At 45.0% G+C, this 24,611-nt stretch overlaps 1 protein-coding gene across 1 annotated transcript in view; it reads left to right on the forward strand.

Annotated features, from left to right (window-relative positions):
* SMOC1 (SPARC related modular calcium binding 1) overlaps positions 1 to 23,008 on the forward strand; it is a 129,028-nt gene extending 106,020 nt beyond the window's left edge. Inside the window, exons 8-12 of the mRNA XM_086462987.1 lie at positions 1,563 to 1,755; positions 2,706 to 2,788; positions 6,329 to 6,434; positions 15,979 to 16,226; positions 22,866 to 23,008. Of these exons, the coding sequence (XP_086319113.1) occupies positions 1,563 to 1,755; positions 2,706 to 2,788; positions 6,329 to 6,434; positions 15,979 to 16,226; positions 22,866 to 23,008 (773 nt within the window). The remainder of the gene's footprint in view (positions 1 to 1,562; positions 1,756 to 2,705; positions 2,789 to 6,328; positions 6,435 to 15,978; positions 16,227 to 22,865) is intronic.
* The last annotated feature ends 1,603 nt before the right edge of the window (positions 23,009 to 24,611 follow it).

The raw sequence follows: 24,611 nt of genomic DNA on the forward strand, positions 1-24,611 counted from the left end.
CCCAAATACAGAACAAAAATTACTCTCTGCACCAGAATTTATCAGCAAAATATAAGACATAACTGATGGGGTACAGACGGACAGGCAGGCAAAATATACAGAAACAGTGAGTGTGTGTTAGTTGTGCACTGAGCCTGTCCTGGGAGCAGGATGCTGAAGTGATGCCACGTCTGCTGGGTGACTGTGCAAACATCTGCAGGTTTGGGATGAACCTGTGGTGCCACTGCCTGTCAGTGTTGAAGCATTTTAAGTATTGAAAGCTTGAAGGGACTCTTGGCCGTGGCAAGGAATTTCAGATGTGGCTTGCTTCTAAAAAAAAAAAAAGAACACAGTAAACTGCAAGGGAGAGGAAAGCTAAGGAAGGAGAGAACAATTGTTCCTGCTTCTGTTTTTTGTCATTCTCCTAAGGATAAAAGTTAGGAGTTATATTGTCTTTTTTTACCTTACATTTAGGCATGTTTTAAATCCTGTGATCAGCTGCCTTGACTGCTTTCTGTCCTACATGAATGCTTTTTTTTCTCTCTGTGATAGCTTCAACGGTTTCTAAAGTTGGAATAATTTTCCTACTCCTCAAAGGGCCAGAATGTTTGAAGGCTTGTAATTGAGAATTTCAAGCTGTTGAGCCAGATAGGTCTAAACAGCCTGTGGGTACTCTGTGCATTTCTTTCCCCTTTAATGGCTGGTCCATGTAAGAGGCAGCAGCCTGGCACCTCTACAGGTGCATCCGTCACTCCTCTGCAGGCAGTTGTTGAAGAGGAAGCGTTAGGACCAAAGGTGCCAGGCTGGCTACAGAAGCTGCTTCTGGGCTTCTTTCTGTTCTTTCGTGCGTGTACTCTGTTCTTCTGTGTAACAAGCTATCAAGGGACAGGGTCCTACCTACCCCTTGGTAGGAAGCAATGTTAGGTGCCCTCTGTTTTCCAGGTGAGGATGATGTTGGAGTATGCTGGAGAGGTGATGGCAGTGTGGGTAGAATGGGGTATCCCATTCTGTTCCCTGCTGAGGTGTGTGCAGGTGTTGTCTGCAGTGGATAAGGCAGTGCTTCTGCTCCTCTTGGGGTCATGTTGGAAAGTTGCTATTGAGAGGGAAGAGTGCATTGCAGTCTGTAGAAAAGAGACAGTGGGGTGGGGCAGGGCAAGGTGGTTGCCTCCTTTGTTTAACCAGAAAATACAAGTCACAATTTTGGATCTCTCAGTATGTGAAAACATCATGTGGGAAATGCTTACCCCATGGCTGCGTTAACAGTGAATTATTGTTACCTGATAGCTCTGTTCTAAAACCCAGGTGAACAGGAGCATTTTTTCCTACTGTTCCTGGCTTGCTGGGCACTGGGAAGTCAATGTCTATAATCTAAATATTGTTGTGTTATAGCTAAATGTAAGAGGAAGCTCTCAACCCAGAAGTCCCTGACTCCCTAGGGATGTAGACATACTGGGGTTTGCTGAGAAGGAAACAGACACAAAGGCCTCCTGATGTGACAGATACACTTATCCTGCTGAGCTGAGGAAGGTGATCTTGATTTGACTTTTTTCTCCACCCCCTCCAACCTCCCTCCCATCTTCCAGAGAAAGTTCACTCCTGCGACCAGGAAAGGCAGAGCGCCCTGGAGGAGGCCAGGCAGAACCCCCGCGAGGGTATCGTCATCCCTGAGTGTGCTCCTGGAGGGCTCTACAAACCAGTGCAATGCCACCAGTCGACTGGGTACTGCTGGTGTGTTCTGGTGGACACGGGACGCCCCCTGCCTGGTACTTCCACTCGGTAAGAGCTATAGGCCTGGTGAGATGCCTGCCTGGAGAAGAAGATACGTAAAAAAATACACCGTTGCTATATCAGATAAGTTCCTACTTGTAGAGCAGTCAGCTCTCTGTTGCCTTCCTTAGAGCTAGCAATGCCATATGTGGTGTTTCCTATGGAATGTTACTATACAGCTCCCTCTGTGGGAGTTGGTCCATAGTAACTACTGCCTTTACTTTCCTCTGTGTTAAGTATTCATGCAAAGCAGCCTTTTTTTTTCTTCCTCTGGCTTGCAGCTTGTGGGTAATAGCAGGAACCAGGGTTTTGCTCAACAGTAAAGATTAGGGACATAAGCAGTGAAAAGACAAGTGGCTTTGTTGCATTATCCTCTGCTTTATGCTCACGTGCTGCAGCCATTTGGATCCTGACTAGTACAGGTTTAGAAGACTGCTTAGTTGTGCAGTGATAGATTTTAAGCCATTGATAGATTTTTCTTTAAGATTTTTGATTTGGTAAGCCATTGATAAGATTTTTCTTACTCTGTATCTTAAAACTACCTGGGGAATCTTTTCTCACTTGGGGTTTGGAAACAAATTTTGGGTCTGGCAAGTTATAAAAACTGGCCAGCAGGAGTTGGGACCTAAACTCTGCTAGATACAGTGAATCTGCAGAGCATGGACAGCTTTGAAAAAAATCTCAGCCTGTGCCCACAAGAGTTGGAAGAGGGCCTTGTGCTGTTTGTGGGTTTGGGTTGGTAGCTGGTACTGGACTTCAGAGTGTCCTCTTCCTTCTCTTTCCACTTCTGCTGCTGTTGCTGACTGTCCATAAGCAGACAGATGCTTGAGAATAATATTTCTTCTGCAGGTTTATTGGCTTCCCCTGCAGTAAGCAGATAAGACACAACTGCTTAGCAACCATCTGATGACACTAAAGCAGTATTGCATAGTTTAGCATCTGCTGTTCTCCTTTTTCAGCTATGAGACCCCAGTGTGTGAAAGCGATGCCAGATCGAAGAGCACAGAGATTGATGATCCATTCAAGGACAGAGAACTTCCAGGTCAGAGAGGAACAAGATCCTGTCTCTGCCTTCTTCCCTTGTCTCACCTTGGGACTCTTAAGAGGACAAGAATATTGTTGAGGAGGTGGGGGATTTCCCTCACTGTGCATGTTTTACCATGGATTTTATTCTGTTATTTTGGATCACCTCCAGTTTCAGCAGTGAACTGGAAAAGGCTGAGAGTGTCGTGAGGACTGGTTTATTGCCTGTCTGCCCTTTGAAAACATGTCTGGGATCAGAATTTTCAGGAAAGAAACCTGGATGGCTTGAGGTCCCCTGGGGTAAGAACGGGCTCAGCCTGGCCAGGACAAGACCCTTTCCATTTAGCAGGGTTTCTCAACAGCTTGGTGCTTTCTGAGCAATGAAAGAGGACACAGCTGGCAATTGTCAGTGGACCAACTGGCTCCCTGATGCTGCACGAACCAGGCAGGGCAGTGTTCCTGGTGCACTATGGTCTCAACTAATGCTGGCTTCTCACATAGCTGGGCTTTATCCTTCACATGCTGCCTGGGACCCACTTTATCTCCCATTGCTGCTCATTTTATATTCTGCTTTTCCCTCTAAACAGAGTGACAAGCCATAATTTGCTGTTTGCCTACCTTGTTTCTGCTAGGAAGGTGTGCTGCGGATAGGTGTGTCTGCAGCTCTTAAAAATGCTATCCTACCTGTGCTTTGGTTTTTCCTTCCCACCATCTTTTTAAGGAGTAGAGTGAGAGGCCCTCGCTGACAGGACAGACTGTTCTCCTGCGTGAGGGCTGACTGCTTGAAAATAGGAGCTACAGTGGGTCCCTCTCCACCATGAGGGAGTGGTAGAAACCAAGAACACTGCAGAGCTCGTAGCTCTGGATCCCCTTCATTTTCTCCTGGCCCTTTCTAGGACTAGCATAAAGTGAGTTGTCCCTGAGCAGGTTAGGAAAGGAAATGAAATTTGTTCCAGATTTTCCTTCTGTGTCTCCTAATTCTCTTCCTGCCGGCTCCTGACCTTGGGCCCCATAGCTTTCTGCTTAGCAGCTCTGCTTTCAGCAGGGTTTTCTGCGCAGCTCCTCTTTTTTACAAGTCATGAAATTTCCTATCTGCCTCCCTCTCACATTCAAATGAAATTGGCCAATTGATTCAAGTATTACTTTGGGGGGGTAGGAGGAGGGAAACCAGCTAAATGATTGCATTAAGGCTCATATCCTTAGGAAATCACACTAAAATAGGATAACCTTACATCCTTCCTTCCCCATCCCCTTCTCCCCTTGCTTTACTGCCTCTCCCTGCACTTCTTCCCTGCCCCTCTGGAACTCCTCTGTGAAAATCCTTTGCTTTTGGGTTTTTTCTTTGAGACTGATTTCTCAGGAAGACAGAATGGTTTTGTTTCCCTTCTCCCACCGCTGCAGCTGGACAAGGGGACAGGAACTGCTTGATGCAGAAGAGGACACATGATGCTCTGTAGCTTAGTGGTCTGGTCCTAGCATCAGACTCCAGGAGAGTTCCCCTCTCAGTTCAAGCCACTTTTCTGTGCCTGAGTAAACTTGCGACTCTGTGCTTGAATGAGTTGGCTGGCATGGTGGTTCTTGTCACTGAAAATACCTTTGTGTATGGAGAGACTAGGAGATGGAGGATCTGATCCTGGTTTGTCTGCCTGAGAGATGCTGTGCTGCATGATCTTTTGATGCAGACTTGAGGTTTGTTTGATTAGCTGCTTTTGTATGCAGAAATTCACTGGTGAGGCAGAACTGCAGGGGGTGAGAGAGGAAATTTCTTTTTACTTTTTTCCACTCTTATTTCTTAGCAGAACTGAATTTTAAGAAAAAAACCTGCTTTAATTTGAAACTGATCATTCCATTTGCACTCAGTTCTGTAAGGGGGACCCCAGACCTTATTCCTTTCCAAGAGGTTTGCCCATTCTTCAGACTCTGTGCTGCAGGCAGTGTGCTCCTTGGCCTGTGTGAAGAGACCCTGCAGAGGCCAAGGTAGGGGAGACATAAGTTCAGATCCTTGCACACCTACACATACTCTCTTCACAAATTGTGTCATGGCTGTGGCCAGAAGAAAGAAAGGAAAGTGTTGCTTGCACATAGCAAATGGCAAGCTGCTAATTCCTGCAGACGGTGAGATGCTGAGGCCCCAGGGAGATGACTTCTAGCAAATGGTTTTTCAGCCTTCTCATTACTACAACAAAAAGCTCCTTTAAGTGAGTAGTCTACTCTGGCTGCCATAGCGGCTTACCCATTACAATGCTGACATTTTCTGGACCATGTGCCAAATGAGTGCTGAGGGGTGTGCGTGTGTGTAATGCACATAATATGGAGACAGGCGAGGGACTGTTGGTTAGCTATTACAGAGAACAGAGCCTGCAGTACTGCAAAGGAGGGATCAATTTGCAAGCTGCTTTCAGCTGCCAAGGGATTACATTCAGTTTCTGGTGCTCTTTGGGGTACACGTGCTTCTCTGCTTGTCTGAGAAAAGCAGAGGGTTGACATTGCTATATGTTGCTGGGGGAGGCTGTTTTCTGATGTCTGCTGCCTCAGTCAGCTGACTAATTGGTAGTGCGTGACAGTTTGGGGAAAGAGAATAGGTGAGGGATGTGATGATGGCTTCTCTGTCACATCAAGAGAGGAGAATAGGATGGGAAGTGACAGATTTTGGACAATAGTTTTGGTGGTGATGCATTGAAGTTTGGTATGCTGATTCCTTGGTAGGCTAGAGCACTTGTTACAGTATTAATGTGGTAGTAAATGAAGCGTGCTTTTGCTCCCTTAAGAAGCGAGGAAACAGCATAGTTTGCCTCATAAAGGTGAGGAGGTGGAGAATTTAATCTCAGCTGTGTCATAAGAGGCTGGCACTGTTAAGGATAGGAGGCTCTGTCAGCCTCTGGTTACGATGGTGGGGAACTAGACGGCCTCAGCACTAAGTAATGGAAATCGTTACCAAGCTTGTCTTCAGCCTGCTTTGTCCTGCTTAAGCCAGCAGTGATTGGGGGCGATTACCACGTGTTGACTTAGACTGACGTATTTCCCATGCACTGTGATCATGCAAAGAACTGAATTATTGTGGTAGCTGCTGTCAGGCAATGCTCTCTGTGCCTTCAGAGGAGCGTGCAAGCAGCAGTCCTTGCTTTGGCCCATGCTGTGGGAAGCTTTAAGCTGTCAGTGAGACCTCAGAACAGCCATGTTTGCAGAGGAAGATGATCCCGGAGGTAATGAGTTGTTTTGTAAACTTCTCTGCAAGTGTCACCATGGGAACTCCCATCTGCCAGGCGCTTCCAGCACATCCCTGTGGTTATGCTGGTGGAGAACTAGGAGAGGCCATAAAGCTAACCACATGGCCTTCCTGCCAGATATTGTTGATGACCCTGTGTGTGCCTGGACAAAAGCTGCAGGACAAATTGCCACACAGAGAAACCCACTGCGAGATTCTTCTCCCTTTCCTTAGGGACTGTGATGATGGCTGCCATGTTACAAACAAGGGACATTCTGGCTGATCCTTGCTGAACTGGGGTAGGAGACCAATCCTGTGTGTTCTTGCGTTAAACCTCCTCTTTTCTTTCTGCAGGCTGCCCAGAAGGGAAGAAAGTTGAATTTATTACCAGCTTACTTGATGCTCTGACTACGGACATGGTACAGGCTATTAACTCAGCAGCACCTACTGGGGGCGGGAGGTGAGTCCAGAAAGCACTCGGGCTGAATTTCACCAAGGTGGCTGCAGAGCTCTGGGTGCCCCAGAAGTGGGGGCAGGGGGGAAGGGTGTTGTTCTGCACTGATTCAGGTTCCTCTGGGTTGCTGGGACAGGAGCTGGGGCTGCATCTTCAGACATTGCTCTGGCCTGTCATCCTAGCCCTGCCTACCTCCTCCCGCCTCTCCTCCCTGGCAGCTGCTCCACCATAAAGGTTTGAATAGCCCATTTGAAGTGTGAAATGAGAACTCAGTGGGAGGAAGTGGCTTGTTCTTTTGTCCCCTGGCGCATGAAAAGACCTAATAAAATGCAAATGGATTGAAGGAGACCGTGTGGCCTAGTGGCTGCCACAGGGAGTGAAGAATGCGAACTGAATTCTTGGCAGTACCAGTGCTGTGGTTTTGCTGTGGGGCTGGAGTCAGCCTGCCGATGAGGAGAGGAGCTGTTTTTCATAGTCCTCCCTTCTGACCAGCTGCTTGTTCACCCTTCTTGGAACCAGCAGCAGGTCAGGCCTGTTGCAAGAGGTGGGCAGAAGTCTTCGTTTCTGGGGAACTGGAGAAAAGCTGAGGTCTTGTCTCCCCCTTCTGCTTGATAACAGCAAATCCCCTTAGCGCAGCAGCTGCAGTGCTGCGGCAGGACAGCCCTTTGAGGACGGACTGTGATGGATTTAAAAGTGGTGCTGTATTGCCTCAGCTAGGCAAGGCTTCTGTGGTTGTGGTATCCCCCGGGTATAAAAGGAGTCAGTGCTAGTTTAGCATGCAGTTATGCCACAATGACTCCTGTGCTTATGATCATAGGGATATAAAGATGGAGGCACCTCTGTGCATGTGTTACTTCCATGAGTATTGCTCCAACAGAGTAATGTTCAGCCCCTGCTTTCCTCTTTCAAAATGTAGAAGGAAGCAGTTTAATCTTTAACTACTCGGGACAAAAAACTTCCTGGGTGGCACCTCTGTGCCCCTTGGTTTCAGTATGGATTGCTTGTGAACCCATGTGGTTTTAACTTTGCATTTGGACTTTACAAATCAGGCCAGTGGCTGAGTGCCTGCACGCTGAATATTCTGTAACCCATCGAATTAGCTGTATATGCCTAGCATGTCTGTATTCATATAAACAGGATGAAAAATGCCCCAAGGATGGGAAATACGTCGTTCTCTCCCAGCCATAAGCATTCCAATGTCAATTCTGTGTAATTTGCATGGTTCAAATGCAGTGGGTAGGGGTGGCTGGAAGCCCTGGAGAGTATTTGATATTTATTTGGCATCTTTGGCACTGGGACTGAAACCCAGCCAATGTAATCATCACTCTTAAAATAAAGCTTAATATAAACCAATATTGTAGAGACCAGAGATGTATGCCCCCACTGCACTTATATAAACCAGCAGGCTTGCTTCCTAATGTTCCCCAAGCTTTGTGTATTTCTCAGCTTTCAATAGAGGCCTTTCTGGTAGAATTTTTCACTGCCCAGCTCTTCACACAGTCGTCGTGTTGATTTATTTTCAGCTCCAGTGTCAGCAGCCCAGTTGCAAGGGGAAAAAGAAATCTTTTAGCAGGCTGTCCTTTGTAAAGCGCAAAACTGCTACCACCCAAATATTCTGCCTGCCCACAGCCGTGATTAAATTCAGGAAACTGCTCTGGCATAAACTGCCATGTGCATCAGCTAGGCTAAGCACATACCCCAAAGAACATGCGTCAAGCTTTTCCATCCCACCATGCCATGATGGGACCATTTATTTTGCAAAAAGCATTTCAAGGAATTTTTGTAAAAATATAATCAGTACAGCTTTCGTTTCATATGAGTTTGCAGAGTTGGGAGTGTGTCTCTCTGCAATGACTCCTGCTTTCCAAGTTTCCCAAGGGGAGGAATGTCCTGAGTCCTCTCTTGAGGAGTATCTGAAATTGTCTTTGTGACCTAACTTGACTTTGGCACTGCAAATTAAAGCTCTTTTCTAAGACCAAGAGATATTTTGCCTATAGGGTTAATCATAGGGCTAATTAATTTCCAACCTTAATAACTAACAAAATACTGGATTTATGACTCTGCTTATTCAGTATCTCACTGGCCCAGGTTTGCTGAGAAGGTCACATTGAAAAGAAAAGCTAGAGATCTGGACATCTGATTTTCTTAATGTCAGTCATGTCAGTTTTAATATCTTAATATCAGTTTTCTTATTTGTGAGGCAAGCTTCACTTACTGCAGGCTCTTCTCCATCTTTGCCATGATGGCAGAACAGGTTCTGTATTTAAACACACACTGGTTCCCTCTGTATCCTCCTTCTTTCTGTCCCTTTACAGTGTTCAGCATTTCATCCTCCTGGGCCTTTTTTAGAGTTTGAACAAATGCATCCAATGATCCAAGGTAAATTTTTAATGTATCACCAGCAAAGCCTATGCCTATTGCAGGGGGCAGGCCTGGTGAACAGCAAGCCAGTCCCCATTTCAGCTGGCCCCATATATTGTCCTATGTGTTTTAATCAAAGAAGCACCAAGTAGGAGTTTTAGGGAAGCAAGGGAGTATTGTTGTTTCTCCGTGGCAGCAGAGAGATGGTACTGGCATACAATATCCATCTGTAGTATCAACATGAAAAATACAGGACCAAATGCAGGGAAAGAGCCTTTCCAAAGTGTCAAGGACTGAACAAGCCTGTCAGTGAGACTCCTAAGGAGCTCAGCCTTCCTTAGGATATTAAAAGAAAGGGGGAAAAAAAAAGTTTGAAAGATGATTTCATATAATCTGAGTATCTCCATAGGGACAAAAGCTATGCAGGCTCTTTAGTCTAGCAGGAAAGAACATGATTAGCTGAATATAAACAAATTTGTGATCAAAATTTCTTTAAAGTGATGGCAATTGTAAGGCAGAATGAAGTCATTAGGGAGGTGACAGATTCCCTCTCTCTAAGACTTTCATCTTAGGTCTGATGCCTTTCAGAAAGACTTGCTTTGGTCAAACTTGAGTTATGGCCCTAAGAGTAATTTGATTCACATTCTGTGAGTATGGTATACAGGAAATCAGATTAGATTACCCTGCTGCCTTCAGTCTGAATCTGGATATGCGAGTGAAAGCATCTTGTGTTTGCTGGCTGAGTGTCTTCATCTTGAAGACTTCACCTATTTATGCTGCAAAGCTATCTGTGGCTTTGCAATTAATGTCCATTTTAGCTTTTTTTGGGGGGGAAGGGAGGAGCATGAGGAGAAATGATAGAGATCTGCATTTAAAATACTGCACAGACTGTGCTAAATTGTGCACTTTATACTTGGCGCAGACAGAAACAATCTAGTAGCAGCAAAGCGAGGCTGTACAACTTGGATTGCTGCGGGCCATGTAAGTAAAACCTGATAAGACTTTTTTTTTTATTGGGCATACTTAAAACAACCTTGTAATCCCTTATAGGTCTTGTCTCATTTAAGCAAGTTCAAAGCTATTGACTTTAATTGAGTTACTCTTGCTTTACAATAATGTAAATGAGATGAGAACTTCCCTTCCTCATGGCCCTGGTTTATATTACAGCAAAATAGCCAAGTAGACTTCATTTAGACTTTTGAAACAGAAAATCTCTGGTAAAATTAATTCTTAATTTTAAGTTTGTGTAATAACTCCAAGGCACATCTTGTTACCATGTATTTTCAAAGTAATTAAGGGAGCGCTTGTAGGAAACTGGTTTATTAGCCAGTGTTTGGTATCCTTTTTGAAAAAATGCTTGATTGAAATTGTTCACTTATAAATCCTGTATAATAGGAGCAGCACTTCTTAAAATTTAAACTATGCTTTAGTACATTTTAGTCTATTTTCTAATTTAGCTGTATTCATATAACACAGGGCCTAAACTAAAATAGACCAAAGGGAATCCCGGCCTGGATTTTCCTGATTTGAGAAACTCTTTGGTCCCTGCCAATTCAGAAATGAATTTTAGTTGCCAAAATGTGTGTGCTATGGCTTGCTACATTATCAGCAAAAAATATTACTGCCCTGTGGAATTTAGGGTTAAAAGGGCAGCTTACAACAGCCACCCTTATCATGTAACACAGCAGCTGTGTCCCTTCATTTTAAGTTGCCAATTATTCCCCATGTAATAGCCCTAAAAAGTATTTCAGAAAATTGTCCCTCAGGTTCCCTTTCATGCTCTAGTTGAGCAGTTTGAAGCAGGCAAGCACAGCTCAGCACATCTCCAGGGTGTTCTGAAGCCGAGCCATGTTTTAATAAAGATTGACACTTTCAAACAGTGCAGGGAAGTTAATGCCCAGCTCCTATTGCATTTCAATTGAAGTTGGATCCCAACTTCTCTTTGTGCTCCTATGGAAATTCTAGCCTAATTAAAGATACAGGAGAGTTCATGTAAGAGGAGGATCTTTGAACAGTCAGTGAAGACTGAAGGGAAGTGATTTTTAAACTTTCTAAATGATTTATCCTACAATCTTCAGGAAAATTGTGTTCAGAATAATGTTTCATACACAACTTAGCCAGAAGAGAAGAAACTGGGCCTGTGATAGGAAGATAACTTAGGTTTTAACTGTAGAGGAATTATGTACTTGCCGTAATGAATTTGGACTGTGTAGTACCCTTTTGTTTAGTCTGAACACAGCTTAGGGTTTTTTGGCTTATGATTTGCTACAGGAAAGGGAGAATAATAAAGCAAATACAGGGTCCTTTTGCACTTCCATTAGAGTAATCCTCCTTGATTCAAGCCATGTTCCACTGTTACAGACTTTAACTTTAGAATAGACAACTGCGAAGAACAAGAGGAGAGTAAGAAGTGGAAGCAGAGGAAGAACAATTCTAAATTTTACCTCAGTTTGTTGAATTCATCTCTTTCCACCACTCCCCTCAGGCACCTTGGTGGACATCATCAATGTTGTCATGGGCACTGACTGGCAGGGTGAGTCCTGTCGTTTCTTTAGCTTCATTCTCATCTGTTCTTCATTCAGTAACAGCACCGAGCAAGGTATACATCCTTGCAAAATATTTTCGAGTCATAGAAACTTACAGCTTTACCTCCTGTAGACATCCTGACCACAAACATAGCTTATGTGTTAGGAGTGGAAGCTGGAGTGATTTATTTTCTACTCTCTTGCTCCCGCTAGCAGCTTGTTGTCCATCAGTGTTCTTTCATTCTGGAATAGCTCCCTCTGGTTCGTAGTCTCTGCAGTCCAGTTAGGTGATGTTAGGCTGGTCTTACTCCCCTTCGCTCCTCCTGCCTCAGCTGCTATTTTTGCTACATAAAATTTGTATTACGGAAGAATAGGTTTTCTAGAAGTCTTCAAACAGGCAATCATTTGCTGGGTACTTTAGAGCTCGCAGTCTTGCTTTCTGTCAAAGCAGTATTTTGTATTAGGATTTTCTGTCGCTGCAACAGTACTGTGGGTCCATGCAGCCTGTGCAGTGGGGCTGCAAGTGTTCAGGGAGCAAAGGATCAGCGCTTTAGTAGGAATGGACTTCAGTTTACTTAGTAAAATGTAGTGGGACGTATTATACTTTGACAGCACAGGTCTGTGGAAAGTAATGTGATTGCACAGTGTACACGGTTCTGTATGAGTACTATCTGACATTTGTTGCTCTTATAAACTTCACCCTATATACCTCCCCTTCTTCTCTGCTCCTTCCCACTGAGTTAACTCCTCCTTGCTCACAAGGGGTCTCAAGGGCTGGGAGGCATTACATACATATGCAAAGTGCATATTCAAGCTGTCTATTTGATATTTTGGCATATTCTTTTCTCTCTGCTCCAGAATTCAGGGCAGCTGTGGAAGTGCATGTCCATGTTTTTTTCATAGCCTCTTTGCTTTCTGCCTGTGTACACCAGTTATAACAGATGATATGAAGGTGTTCTGTGGAAGTGAGTCTTGACTGGAAAAGAACATTGTTAAAAGTAACAGTAGCTTAACCCACATATCTCCATGTATAAACGGTGTAAGAAATAAATATTCTCCTGTGAGGGAGCTGGTGGCACATTACACAGGAAGAGGAGCAAACGCCTGCTTAGAGAAGACTATATACTTGTTGCTAGCAAATTTGTAAGAAAGCTGAGAGAACAGGTTCCCTGTCCTAGGCTGTTAATGACAGACCATGCTTCTCTACCTTGTTGGACTGTGGGCTTATGCTGCATAATGGAGCTAAACTTGCTGGCTTATGTACAGAAGTGATATGGCAATATCAGGTTAGACTTGGAAAATCAGGTTGCACAGAGCTCTTTGCTTACCCAGCACTTATTCTTTAGGATTGATTGTTTTGCCATACAGTGCTAAAGAGGAACAATTAGGAAGAAAAGTAAGTACAGCTGTAATATAGTTGACATAAGAAGACTGAGAAGGCTGGCTGTGTTTTGGTGAGGTCGGTTTTTACTAGGTCTTACAAAGGTGCTGCAGCACTGGTGTGAGAGAATGGAATTCAGTGGATTTTTGTGTGACTGGTGCAAGAGATGTTGTTTTGCTGGGAGTTGAGAGCGTACAAAGCAGCTTTGTTCTCTCTTGGTTTTTCTGATTCCTTTATGGTCTGAATGAGGAGAGAGGCAGCCCAACAAACGAAGCTTGCATCTGAGGGCCGATTTATTTCTCTTGCAACAGCATGGAGAGGTAATAGAGGGAAATTCCCCTGGAATACTTCTGCAAAGTCTGTGCTTGCAGGACAATTAGAGCCCCCAGATTTATTTCAGCTGACCCAGCAGGTGTGGTGCTTGTCATGGCACGTCATCAAAGCTAGGCGGCTTAGCAGTGCTGTGAAGTTGCATCAGTTCATGTTTCATGGATGGTGCATAAGGGTCTTGCATGGACAGCCATCAAAGTCAAGATAGTTAGATATGGTGTAGTAACCTCAACCTTCTTTAGCGTATCATGTAATTTCATGAGCCAGGGAGATACAGCTGCACTGAGACAATGTGGATCCTTCCTGTGCTGGGATTCTGGATGATCATCAGAAAGGGCAGGCAACTAACTCAAGAATTGCAGTCCCACTAAGCCAGCCAACATGAAGTGGTAAAAACTCAGAAATGGATGTATCTTTCTTCCTCCTACAATCACAGCAGTTAATTTAACTCCCTTTAGCTCCATTAGCATGCTGCAGTTTTCAGCATGAGCTCTCAGCATGTTTGTAATGGCAAAAATTCATGTATTATCACCTCATGAGTCAATGTACTTGTACTAGCCTGTGGATTTCCCTGATTTTCTTTATGGAAGTGCTGAAAAGAACTATACTGCCTCTCTTGGTAACTCGTAAGAGCTCCTCCTTGGTGTGCCTCTTAAAAAGAGGCACTTCTAAGTTCTGCTTCTGAGTGTCTCTTCAGCAGATAGAAAGCTTGTGTTTGAGTCTGTTGTCTTTCTGCTGTTGGTTGTGAGATGCTCTGCTACTTTCTGTGTTTATGCCTCTCCAGTTGTGGGCCTTCAGGAAGCAAAGGGCAGGCTAAGGTGTGGGTGAGGGGAATCTCACATGCAAAAGCTCAAGTTTTATTCCTCTATCTCAGCAAAAGCAGAATATTGTCCCTTGCAATACAGAAATTCCCTGTGGCTGTTGGAAACATGCTAGTCTTCAAATGATAGCCAGCTCATTTCCAAAAGGGAGAGAGGCCAATGACTGTGTTCATAAATGTCATAAAAACAAGCCACAGGATGTGTATTTATTCTTTCCTGTCAACCTGATCTTCACATGCAGTTTCAAGGCTCTTAAAAATCTGGGCATTCCCTTAGCTTCTCGAGGAGACTTTTGCAATTTCTGCTTGTCCATAGGTGGCTCCAGGGGCTTGCCTTGTATTTTGGCTCTCAAAACTAAGCCAAACTTATTCCCAACATCATCTTCCTCCCCCACAGCGTTTATCCCACTGTACATTGACCAGATGCTGTGACTGAATGCCAGGCTGCTTCTCAGCTAAGTAAAACCTCAGGAAATATGTGGAGTTTATTTGCCTTTCCCTACTTTGTGTGTTTACTTGTTTTGAGGATCCAGATGTCTCTGGATAGGGGCTACCTTTCTAAATTGTATTCTTATTTGTAAAAGCTATCAGAGAAGGGTAATGGGGATCTCTGATCTCTAGCTAAGCTCCAGTACTTGCTTTCTGCATGTTGCAGACTCCTCTTCCCTAGTGTTTTAAATTGCCATGGTGGCAGGGTGGGGTTTTTGTTTTTTGGGCTCTGTAGCTGTGTTTTAGAGGCAAAACTGGTGGTATTGGAAGGTCAAAAGAATTTTCTCCTTCTTGTTCCCAACAAAGAAATTTTCTGTGATCATTTAAATAACTATCCTACCAGTTTCTGAAAAAAGGTTGGTGTCAATCTTAAAGTGCATTTTATAAGGTACCTGGGTGCATATTTCCCCATCAGCTAGGGTGCCCCAAATTCACACCAGAATTTGTCTGCCTGCAGCACGCAACTGTCCCTCTCTCACTGTTGGAGGAGGAATTAGGCAGCAGCTGGAGTTGTCTCCTGGAATATGTCAGAACAAGCAGTGCCAGTGTAGTGTGTCTGACTACCTATCCACTAATTTCCATTCATTGAAGTGCTTTATTCTTGGGAGGAAAAAGGCTTAAGTCTCAGCCTCATTTCAGCCTCATTTCAGCCTTCTCTGTTGGCACACTCGTCGCATGGAGAAAAGATGGACTAGCTTAGTACATTTTAAAAAGAATTCTTCTTTAGAAAGAATTTCTTTCCTGGTTCTATGTTTCACTGAGGAATAATGCCTTACCCGCTGCTGCTGCAGAGCACCAGACACTTAAATGGTACAACATAACAGTGCCTGTTCAGTGATGGCTTGGCATTGAATGGCAGCATTCTCTATTTGTGCATCTTCAGCTGTTGCTTTTCCTTCTGCTCCTCTTCTCCTCCTCTCTGATGTTGTTTATTGTCGTCCTCAGAAATAAAATGTGAGCCAAATAATGTCAAGCTTGTAATATCACGACGAGTAAGAAATGAAGTAAACTGAAGTTGCCAGTTCTGTAGTATTGCTTTTAATGGATTTGTGGTGCTTGCCTGCTGTGGAATTCTTGTGTCTAAATCAACCATGTGAAAAGCATTAAATATGCTGAAAATACAGCACAGGAGTTCAGATTGTATAAATAGATACAGCAGGAACGTTGCATCTTGCCAAGGACATTTTCAAATAATGAATGTGTCTTGCATTAAATGAATTTGTTCCCTTTCTGAAGTCTAGATTTTGCTATCAAAAACTACTGTCACAGCTGACACTCATGGCTCTCCTGCTGGTAACTTGAATGGGAGTCCAAGGGTCAAAAGGACAATGGAGATTGCCTCTTGCCCTCTAAAGGGGGATCCTTCTGGGATTAGGTGGAGTTTCAGCAACTGGTGTGAGAACTAGAGCTACTGAGGGTATTAGACCCCAGGAATCTCTTGGCACCATTTGTTAATGCTAAAGGATGTTTTTAGAAAAAGTTCATCTCAGAAGAGCCCAGCTAAAAGCATTAGATTGTAAGACCTGTGTATTTTTGTTTGCTTTGAATATGGCATAGTGTGTGTCTGACACAGCACGCAGCTCTGGCTCCTCAGTGTTGGTGAGAGCACCCACTTGTCAGGGGCCTGTGCTTCCTCTGTTCCAGGTTCTCTGAGCCAGACCCCAGCCACACACTGGAGGAGCGAGTGGTACACTGGTACTTCAGCCAGCTGGACAACAACAGCAGCAATGACATTAACAAGCGGGAGCTGAAGCCTTTCAAGCGTTACGTAAAGAAGAAAGCTAAGCCCAAGAAATGTGCTCGACGTTTCACTGACTACTGTGACCTCAACAAGGACAAGTCGATCTCCCTTCAGGAGCTGAAAGGGTGCTTGGGAGTCAGCAAGGAAGGAGGTAAGTGCCTTTCCTTCCCTATGCACGAGAATGCAAGACTGTCATGGAGTTACAGCAAGCTCAGGAATCTGTTTTCTCCCAGATGATTCAAAAGTGCCACCGTTTGTATAAGAAAATGAGTGGGATTAATACCCTGACGTGCAAATGTAGTTGATTATTTGTGTTATGGCTCTGTCTTATATCCCTTATCACAGACCTTTGTGCCAAGCACTGTACAGAAACAGGGCAAAAAGATGAGCCGGAACTTGTCCAGAACCCTTCTGGTACTGTAGAAGTCCTTGGAAACCATAGTTCAGATCAGGTCCCTTCTGAGTAATACACTGCTAACAATATTCTGTTGTCTCAGCCATGCAGGTTGGGTGATGTATGAGCCCAGCACAGACCCAGTCCTTCTCCAGAGACCCTGTTGACTACCAGAAATAATATTTATTTTCATTGCTAAATCCAGCATTGCAGGAAAGTGGATGACGCAGAGAGCGCAATTCAGAAAGAGAGTACAGGGTTCTACTGTTGCCCTTTTTCAGAGTTAAATTATGCTTCAAGAATGGGGGAAAACAGGGCATGTGAATAACATATTTTCCTTTCTGTTTAATGCCCGAGCAACCAACCCACCCTCCTTCCTTTTCTTCCTCTTTCGTCTTCACCTCATCTTCTGTTGGGACCTGGACCAAATTGGTATTTTTGGAAATTTTATTAATTGAAACTGTTCAACCCAAATTCAATAATTATCAGTCATTCTTGACTGTGGGCAGGCTTGCTTGGCAGGAGAAGGCAAACAGGGAGATGGAGATTCCAGGGGACTAATTTCCTGTGCAGGTGTTTTGGCTGTGTGGACAGCTCTTGTTGTAACTGTCGTGCCAGTTGGGAAGGGTGGGTAGCTTTTTTGTCCAGGCTTAACCTTTCCTTAGGTCTTTCCTCAGGTTTAGCACGAGTGGGAAGGGAGTCGGCGCATTTGGGTGTTGGGAAGTTACCTTTTCTAGGTGCTCTGCAAACATCTTAGTTATTGTAAGCCTGTTGCATTAATTGTCAGCCGTGAGAAGCATTCAGCTTCCCTAGCTCAGTGGAAGTTTTTTCTTAGTCATTGGTGCCTTACTGAGGAATGACATACTGAAATAGAAACCCTGTTCCTTAATTTTATTACCTTAGCAATAAGATGAAAATGCCAAATGAGTTTTATTGCTATTTGGCCTGGAACAAGACTCTCTGGAATCTGCTGCCTTGGCCAACTGACTGTTCAAAATTTAGTTTATGGAAAGGAGAAAAAAAAAGAGGAGAGAAGGAAGAAAATGTGAATCTTTGAGCCCATGTGAAGGGGAAAGAGAGCAGCGAGATGTTGTGAGTGCCTGATTGCCCAGCTATTTGCTGAGGACACAGCCTTGACCTTTCATGATTTCCTCTGCTGTATGAGGACAGGATTGTGGCAAAAAGGGGCTCTGACCTTATTTTATCATAGAGCTCCACATACCTACTAAAGGCCTGATAGGCCTTGAGGATCAAAGATACATGGGTAGGTTACATGGAAGGAGGACTGAGGGGGGACTAAAGGATGGTGAGGGCTAAAAAGCAGTAGAGGGGGCAGTGCAGGGAACAGGTGCTAACATGCAGGAAAGAACTGAGGGAGAGTACATTAAAGGTCCAGTAAGCAAGTTTGTGATGGATCTTTAAGAAGCCATGAATGTGTAAGGTGGTAGATGACATGTTTGCTCTGCTTTCTATTCAGGAGAGCTCCTAAATTTAGAAATAACCAGCAGCTTACCCCTTCTTCAGCTTTCTCTTATCCTGATCATGGGTGCACGCAGTCAGTCAGCTTGTCTGTGAGTTTGCAATCTGTTTCATTCTGTGTACCATGGCCTCCAAACATCTGCTGGGGCTGAGGTCACTGCAGGTCCAAGCCAAGAACTAGTCTGGAACCTTTTTGATGACATACTTTCAGTTGTAAACTGCCAGTCAGATGAAACCAAAACTTGTCATGGAAATGCTTCTGTTTCAACAAAAGCTTTGCTGGAAAGATTTTTCTGGTCTGGATTGGATGAGAAAGGGTTGGAAGGAGGCAAGGAAAGTAATCATTTCCCCTTGATATACTTCATTACAAATGAACTTGCATCAAATGTTCCAAATCCTGGTTGGGTAACCAGCAGTATAAGGACTAAAATGAAGCGTGTCATCATTCCAGGTGACTGTGCCTCCTGCTAGGCAAACTGAACACTTGTCATGATTTTGAAAAGAAAACTTAACACAAATTTTATAGGGTTTGGGATGCTGAGGAAAAAAAATGTTAAGGCTTGTGCTTTTTTGTCAATGTTTTGCTTTTGGTTTTGTGTTGTTTGTTTGTTTTGTGTGTGGTTTTTTTTTGTGGCCGGTTCCATCCAAACACGGAAATAGTGTTGCTTGAAGGAAGCACAGGGCATAGATAAATCAGCACTATTATATGCTTCTTGGGCACTAGATAGTCTAAATAAATAAGATTTATGTGGGAAGATTCAGTTGGGATATTCATAAGGACAAAACTGAATCTGAGCTCTTTCCAGCTTAGGATCAAATCTGAGATGCATAGTTCTGTCTGTCTTCCCCCCCCTCAGCAGGTTCTTGATGCTTGTGGTAACCTGTTATGTGGGTGCTGCCAGTCAGTGGTTCTTCAGTGAAGAAAATAGCTGTCTTGTCGACCAGCAACCCTTCCTCTTTTCCATCTTTATGATGACTGTCATGGTTTAACCCTGGCGATTAAGCACCACACAGCTGCTTGATGACTCCTCTCCTGGTGGGGTGGGGGAGAGAATCAGCAAAGTAAGTGAGAAAACTCATGGGTTAAAATAAAGACAGTTTAATAGGTAAAGCAAAACAAGGACTTCATTCCCCGCTTCCCATCGGCCAGCGGGTGTTCAGCCATCTCCAGGACAGCCGGGCCCCATCACCTGTAACAGGTACTTGGGAAGACAAACGCCATCACTCTGAACGTCCCCCCCTCCTTCTTCTTACCCAGCTTTACATGCTGAGCATGACGCCATACGGTGTGGGATACCCCTTTGGTCAGCTGGGGTCAGCTCTCCTGCCTGTGTCCCCTCCCTACTCCTTGTGCACCCCCAGCCCACTCGCTGGTGGGGTGGTGTGAGGAGCAGAAAAGGCCTTGGCTCTGTGTCAGCACTGCTCAGCAATAACAAAAACATCTCTATTATCAACGGTGTTTTCAGCACAAACCCAAACCATAGCCCCGTACTAGCTGCTGGGAAGAAAATGAACTCCATCCCAGCCAAAACCAGCACAATGAGCTAGAAAGTTGCTGGGAAATCTGCTAGGTCTGGTGGCCATGTCGCACAACTCTTGCCCCTCTGATTAAACAAGATGTGTTTATCAGAGGCAATTTGGACGGAAAAATGCCATTCTTGGATCTCAGAATGGAGTAGCCACATAAAGTCAGCCTCTGAGGGCTTGCAGAAGCCTGCAAATGGTTTCTTAAACTGAGGCAGAACAGGCAGGGAGGACTTGTAGCTTGGAGTATGCCAGAAAGTCTTTGCCATCACTTGATCTAGGATTGTTTGAGGAATTGTGGAAGGAAAACAGACTGATTTACAGCCTGTTAAAAGTTAGCGTTCATCAGTGCAGTCTGTGCAGCCTGAGTTAAGGGGGGGGACCATCTGTGATCAAAGAACAAATTTAGCGCTCTGCATTAGTCAAAAGGCAGGATCTTTGAGAGAGTATAAGACATGCACTGTAAAGCTTCACCAGAAAGTTACTGGACTCAAGATTAATTGGGGTCCAGTGATTTCGGAGAGAAGGACTGAAGATCTTAGCAAGGCTTGTACTAATTGTGCTGGCTGCAAAATGTTGGAGTTGAGTTTTACCTCTATATTCTTCCAAATTCAGAAGACAAAGTCAGCATTTTGTGCCTGCCTAAAGAGGAGCTAAGGGATTAAGCAGCGAAGAAATGTCCCTCTGCCAGCTGACAGGAAGTTTCCTTCTGCCAGTTCGGATCCTGTGATTGCTTTGCCATCCAAGAGCTTGTCAGATGGTAGGTGTTGGGTGCACTTCACAGGCCATGAGGACTTCTGGGGTGGAACCCAGCCACTGTCTATGCCAAGAGCACAGTCCAGAAACAGGATCAAAATGTCTTAATTAAAAAGTGTGTGCGTGTGTGTAATTAAACAGCATGTCAGTTTCTACTGGAGCTGGGCAAATACTACAAAAAGAAGGAAAAATAATGGACAATCTAACCAGCAGATTTAACTCAATGGTGTTTGGGTATCTGCAGAAGTAACTGATTCTCTGCATACTTGGGAAGCTTCTTGGAATGAGGATGCTCTGTATCACTGCTGTGCAAGCAGCTGTGTGGGAGCACGTAGCAAGCAGCAGTCAGCTGGGAAAGGCCTCTGGACCAATGATGGTAGAAAGCTGACAACAGTCTGAGAGGCTATGAGAAAACGGTAACCAGGTAATGACTGCATTAATGAAAAGGAAATTCAGAGTACATCTAATTACAAATAGACTAGAATGTAAACAAGCTCCACTGGTTCAGTTCTTGTTTTTTGGTTGCCTTGGTCAGATATGCCCCTTTGGAGCTCAGTAGGGGTGCTGTAGTTCGTTGCCTTTAATCTTGAGGAAAGTTATTGATGGTTAGTATGAATTAGGGCATCAGTATTGCATTGAGGACACAAGATAAGGCTTGTGGTAGCATGTTCCTCCCTCATCAAAGGTGAGAGATTTGCTCGGTAAGCCTGAGAAATCATTTTTACCTGTAAAAAGCTGCTGGGGTTTCCTTGGGGCTTTTCCTTTTGAAAAACACCTGGCCTAATCCAGTGTGGCTAGAATTGTTACCCCAAATAGTGTACTTGCGAGGCTGAGCAAATACTCTGCATTATGAAACTTAACTGAATGATGGGATGTTACCCTATAATACCCAAGGGCTTTCCAGGTATGTGTTAGTAAGCCGCTGTCGCCGCCTGCCATATTCCTTCCTCCCTTTCACGTCAACTTTGAGCTCAGTGTGGTGTTCTGGTGGGGTTTTGCCTTCTGTGGGTATATGAGGCCGGCCTGTGTTTATACTGAAGGCGATACTTTCTGCCTTTGGAGTGACAGATGATGAGCTTCAGGGTGCTTTCCCAGCAGGGATGCATGGGGCCATCCCCATGGAAAGCACAGAGCCCTACCAGGCTGCCGAAAAGGGGTGCCTGAGCATCCCTGCCCTTTCAGGGACGCTCCCTGCCTTTTGTATCAGCTCACCTGGAGCTCCCCACCTCTTTCTGAAGACAAACAGGTCTCATTCACAACAGTGCACTGCAGGCTTAGCTGTGCTGGCTACAAAAGAGGGATTTTTCACCAATGCCTTCTTACTTACCCAGGCAGCTGGCGGGTGCCCAGCTTGTAAAGGTGCTGGGTTTTTATTGCTAGCCCCCCAGGAGAGTCCCAATTAGCTCTGAAGGGATCTGCCTCTTGGCAGCAGAGCTCTGCTGTTTACGCACGGGCGCAGAAATAAGAGAAAAATGGCTCCTCTAATCTCACCAGGGCAGATGGCTGATATGTGGCTGGCCTTCGGGGGCCTTGAGATAACTTACTGTGTTTATACAGTTTCTCTTATTAATGAACTCTAAAGCAAACAGGTTGTGCTTTGCAACCCATTTCAAACTCAGCCACCGCCACCTTTCTTTACCCCTCTCTTCCTTCCCAGCAGTTCTGCTTCTGTCCTACAGCTCAGCCTCAAGTCACCCGGGTCCTCCCCAGTCTCAGCCATGCTCTCTGAGCTTCTGCTTGTCTTGCTTTTGCACAGAGCAAAGCATGCTTTAGCTGCGAGAGTGCAAAGTATTTAATGTGCAAAGGAAGCTGTGCAACCAGGTCAGGTGCATGCACAAATCAAAGATAAGTCTTAGGCTGGGCTGGAGTGGAGGGTGGCAACAGGCTTACTGCTTCTGTCTGGGAGCAGGAGTTCCCATTTCCAGCTAATCCCACATCTGAAATCAGACCGAGCAGCTAGCAGGAAATGTGACATGCTGTCGAGAGCTCCTGTAATCCCTAAGCTGTCTGTAGCTAGTGCATGGTAGGAACAGGTTTATTGTTGAGGTGAGCGCCCTTGTCGTGAGCTTCATCTGGTGTAGGGTGCATGTGCCTCTATCTCATGGTGCAGTCACAGCTCTGCAGGCTGTCCCTGCCCTTCTGCCGTGTATGAGTTCAGGTCTTTGATTTTTAGGCACCTGTTTGGTTGTTTGGTCCAAGCTAAAGATTTTGTAAACTTGGGCTATCTGTATTGCCTACACCTTCACTCTTTTCTGTCTGCCTTCTTTCTATGTTACATTATTGCGCTTGCTGTTAGGAAAAACTGTTTTGGGAAACCATGGCACTACTTGCCCTCCTTCCTTTCTTCTCCTTCCCCCTTCCACAGTTTATTTTAACCTTGTAATTGTTGCTTCTTGCCCACACCAAACCTCTGGATTTCATGACGTTCAGCTACTACACTGCCAGGTATTTAACATCTCTCATCTCGAGCACATTAGGCTGACTCTTGCATGTGAATCTTAAGGAGTGCTGGCAGGACTTGCTGTGTGCATGCTCAGAGGAGCTCCTTTGAACCTGCCCTCCAGCAGCAGACAGTGGGGAGGCTCCTTTGTCACGCCATGGCATTTATGCCTTTAATGTGGTTCTTGGATTTTACAGGTAGCCTGAGCAGTTTCCCCAATGGAAAAAGACAAGGCCTTAACCCTTTCAGTGAGTATCTTGTCAAAATGTTTCCTTTTTTTCCTGTGATAACCACATGTCCCAAAATTCATACTCCTCTGCTCTCCTGTGTCCACAAATAGCAATATAGAAACAACTGGAAATCAAAGTTGTTCAAAGAGGTGTGAATATAATAACATGCAGTCCACTGCATCATCTCAAAGTCCAGCACTGGGTCTTCAGCTGGGGCAGACAGTCCATTGCTAAGGAATTAGAATAGGGTACAGCAGCTATAGGGTGAAGACTCCTACGCTATTCTCCCTGCTTCTAGCAAGCGATGATTTAGGTGATTTTTGTGTTTATATTACAATACTCCATGGAATAGTTCCCATGGAGACTCTTCTCTGTCCCAGTGAAGGTCTACTCTCATCTGTATGTTGTGGCAGTGAATCAGACTCTTTCATCAGGCATGAAGAACTTTTGTTTGTTTTGCTTTCAGTCCTGCTGCCTCATGGTTTCATTGGATGCTTCTCATTTTGGATTGTGAGAAACAGTGAGCAGTTCTCCCCTCCTTGTCTTTCTGCTGCTGCTTGTTGTTCTGTAGCCCTCCAACATATGTCTGGTTAGACTCTGTGTGGAAAAGAGCTAGGCTGTGTATTTGCTTAATGACAGAAGTCTTCCCATACCTCTTGCTATCCTTTCTGGGTACCTTATCTGGTCCTGGTGAGATGGGCTGAACATGAAGATGAGAGATGAGCTAAGCTTTAGAGACCTGAAGATGAAGATCAGCTAAGCCTTATACATTGATGTAGTGATATTTCCTGGTGTGTCCTCAGTTCTGAGCATTTACTTGATTTTTGTCTGCTGCTAAAAGCTGAGCGGGGGCATTGAAATAATTGCGTACCATGGCTTCAGCCTTTCCTAGTCACTCAGAGTGCTCAGTGTAGGACAGGTCATCCCTGCTCACGCCCTGCATTGCACATATAGACATTGAAGGCAATCCACTGTTTTTGAGCTGGTCATCGAGCACTGTGAGCGCCTTTTGCAGAGCTGTGCTGTCAATTTCAGATATGACTGTCTGGAATACTTTTGCGTTTGACAGCATTCACCTCCAGTGGCAGGGCATGTCGATTAGCACTGATCCCAGTGAGGCCTATCTGGTAACCTTTCTCCTTTCCGAAAACCAAATCCATACTTCTGCCTTCTCTTCAGCACATTTTCACCTGCAATTAATCCGCAGAGCTCTTGCTCTGATCCCATAAGAGCTTTGATTCTTTAAAAACCTTTGATGAGGGGCTTAGCAAAAGCTTTCTGAAGAAACGAGTGTGGGTGTGTGCGCATCTGTCTGAAACACCAGGCAGCATCCTCTCACCATCCAGTGGGATGCTAATAGCTCAGCAGGGTCCTGGGACCCCTTAGCACCAAGGGTGCTGTAACTCCACTGCGGATTCAGTAGCTTGGTAGGCTTCAGAGTGCCTGGTGCAGGCAGGCCTCTGAGAACCATCGAGCAAGGAGACGGCTGCATTGTGCTGTCACAGAGGTGGGGAGAGGTGGCTTGCCCTTGCCCTGCATGCCTGCCTCCTTCGAGGCCTGCTTGCCTGCTAGGGGAGGAGGCAGCTGGCAGCAGGGCAGCCTGGCAACAGCGGGCATCTGCATCAGCCGTGGCAGGCGGAAGAGCAGAGGGAGACATGTCGGACCAGTTGTTTCCCCAGACTGCATGCCCATTTCCAAGGAGGGGGAGGGAGA

The sequence above is a fragment of the Leptosomus discolor genome, chromosome 3 (assembly GCF_034619465.1).
Source record: "Leptosomus discolor isolate bLepDis1 chromosome 3, bLepDis1.hap2, whole genome shotgun sequence".
NCBI lineage: Eukaryota > Metazoa > Chordata > Aves > Leptosomiformes > Leptosomidae > Leptosomus > Leptosomus discolor.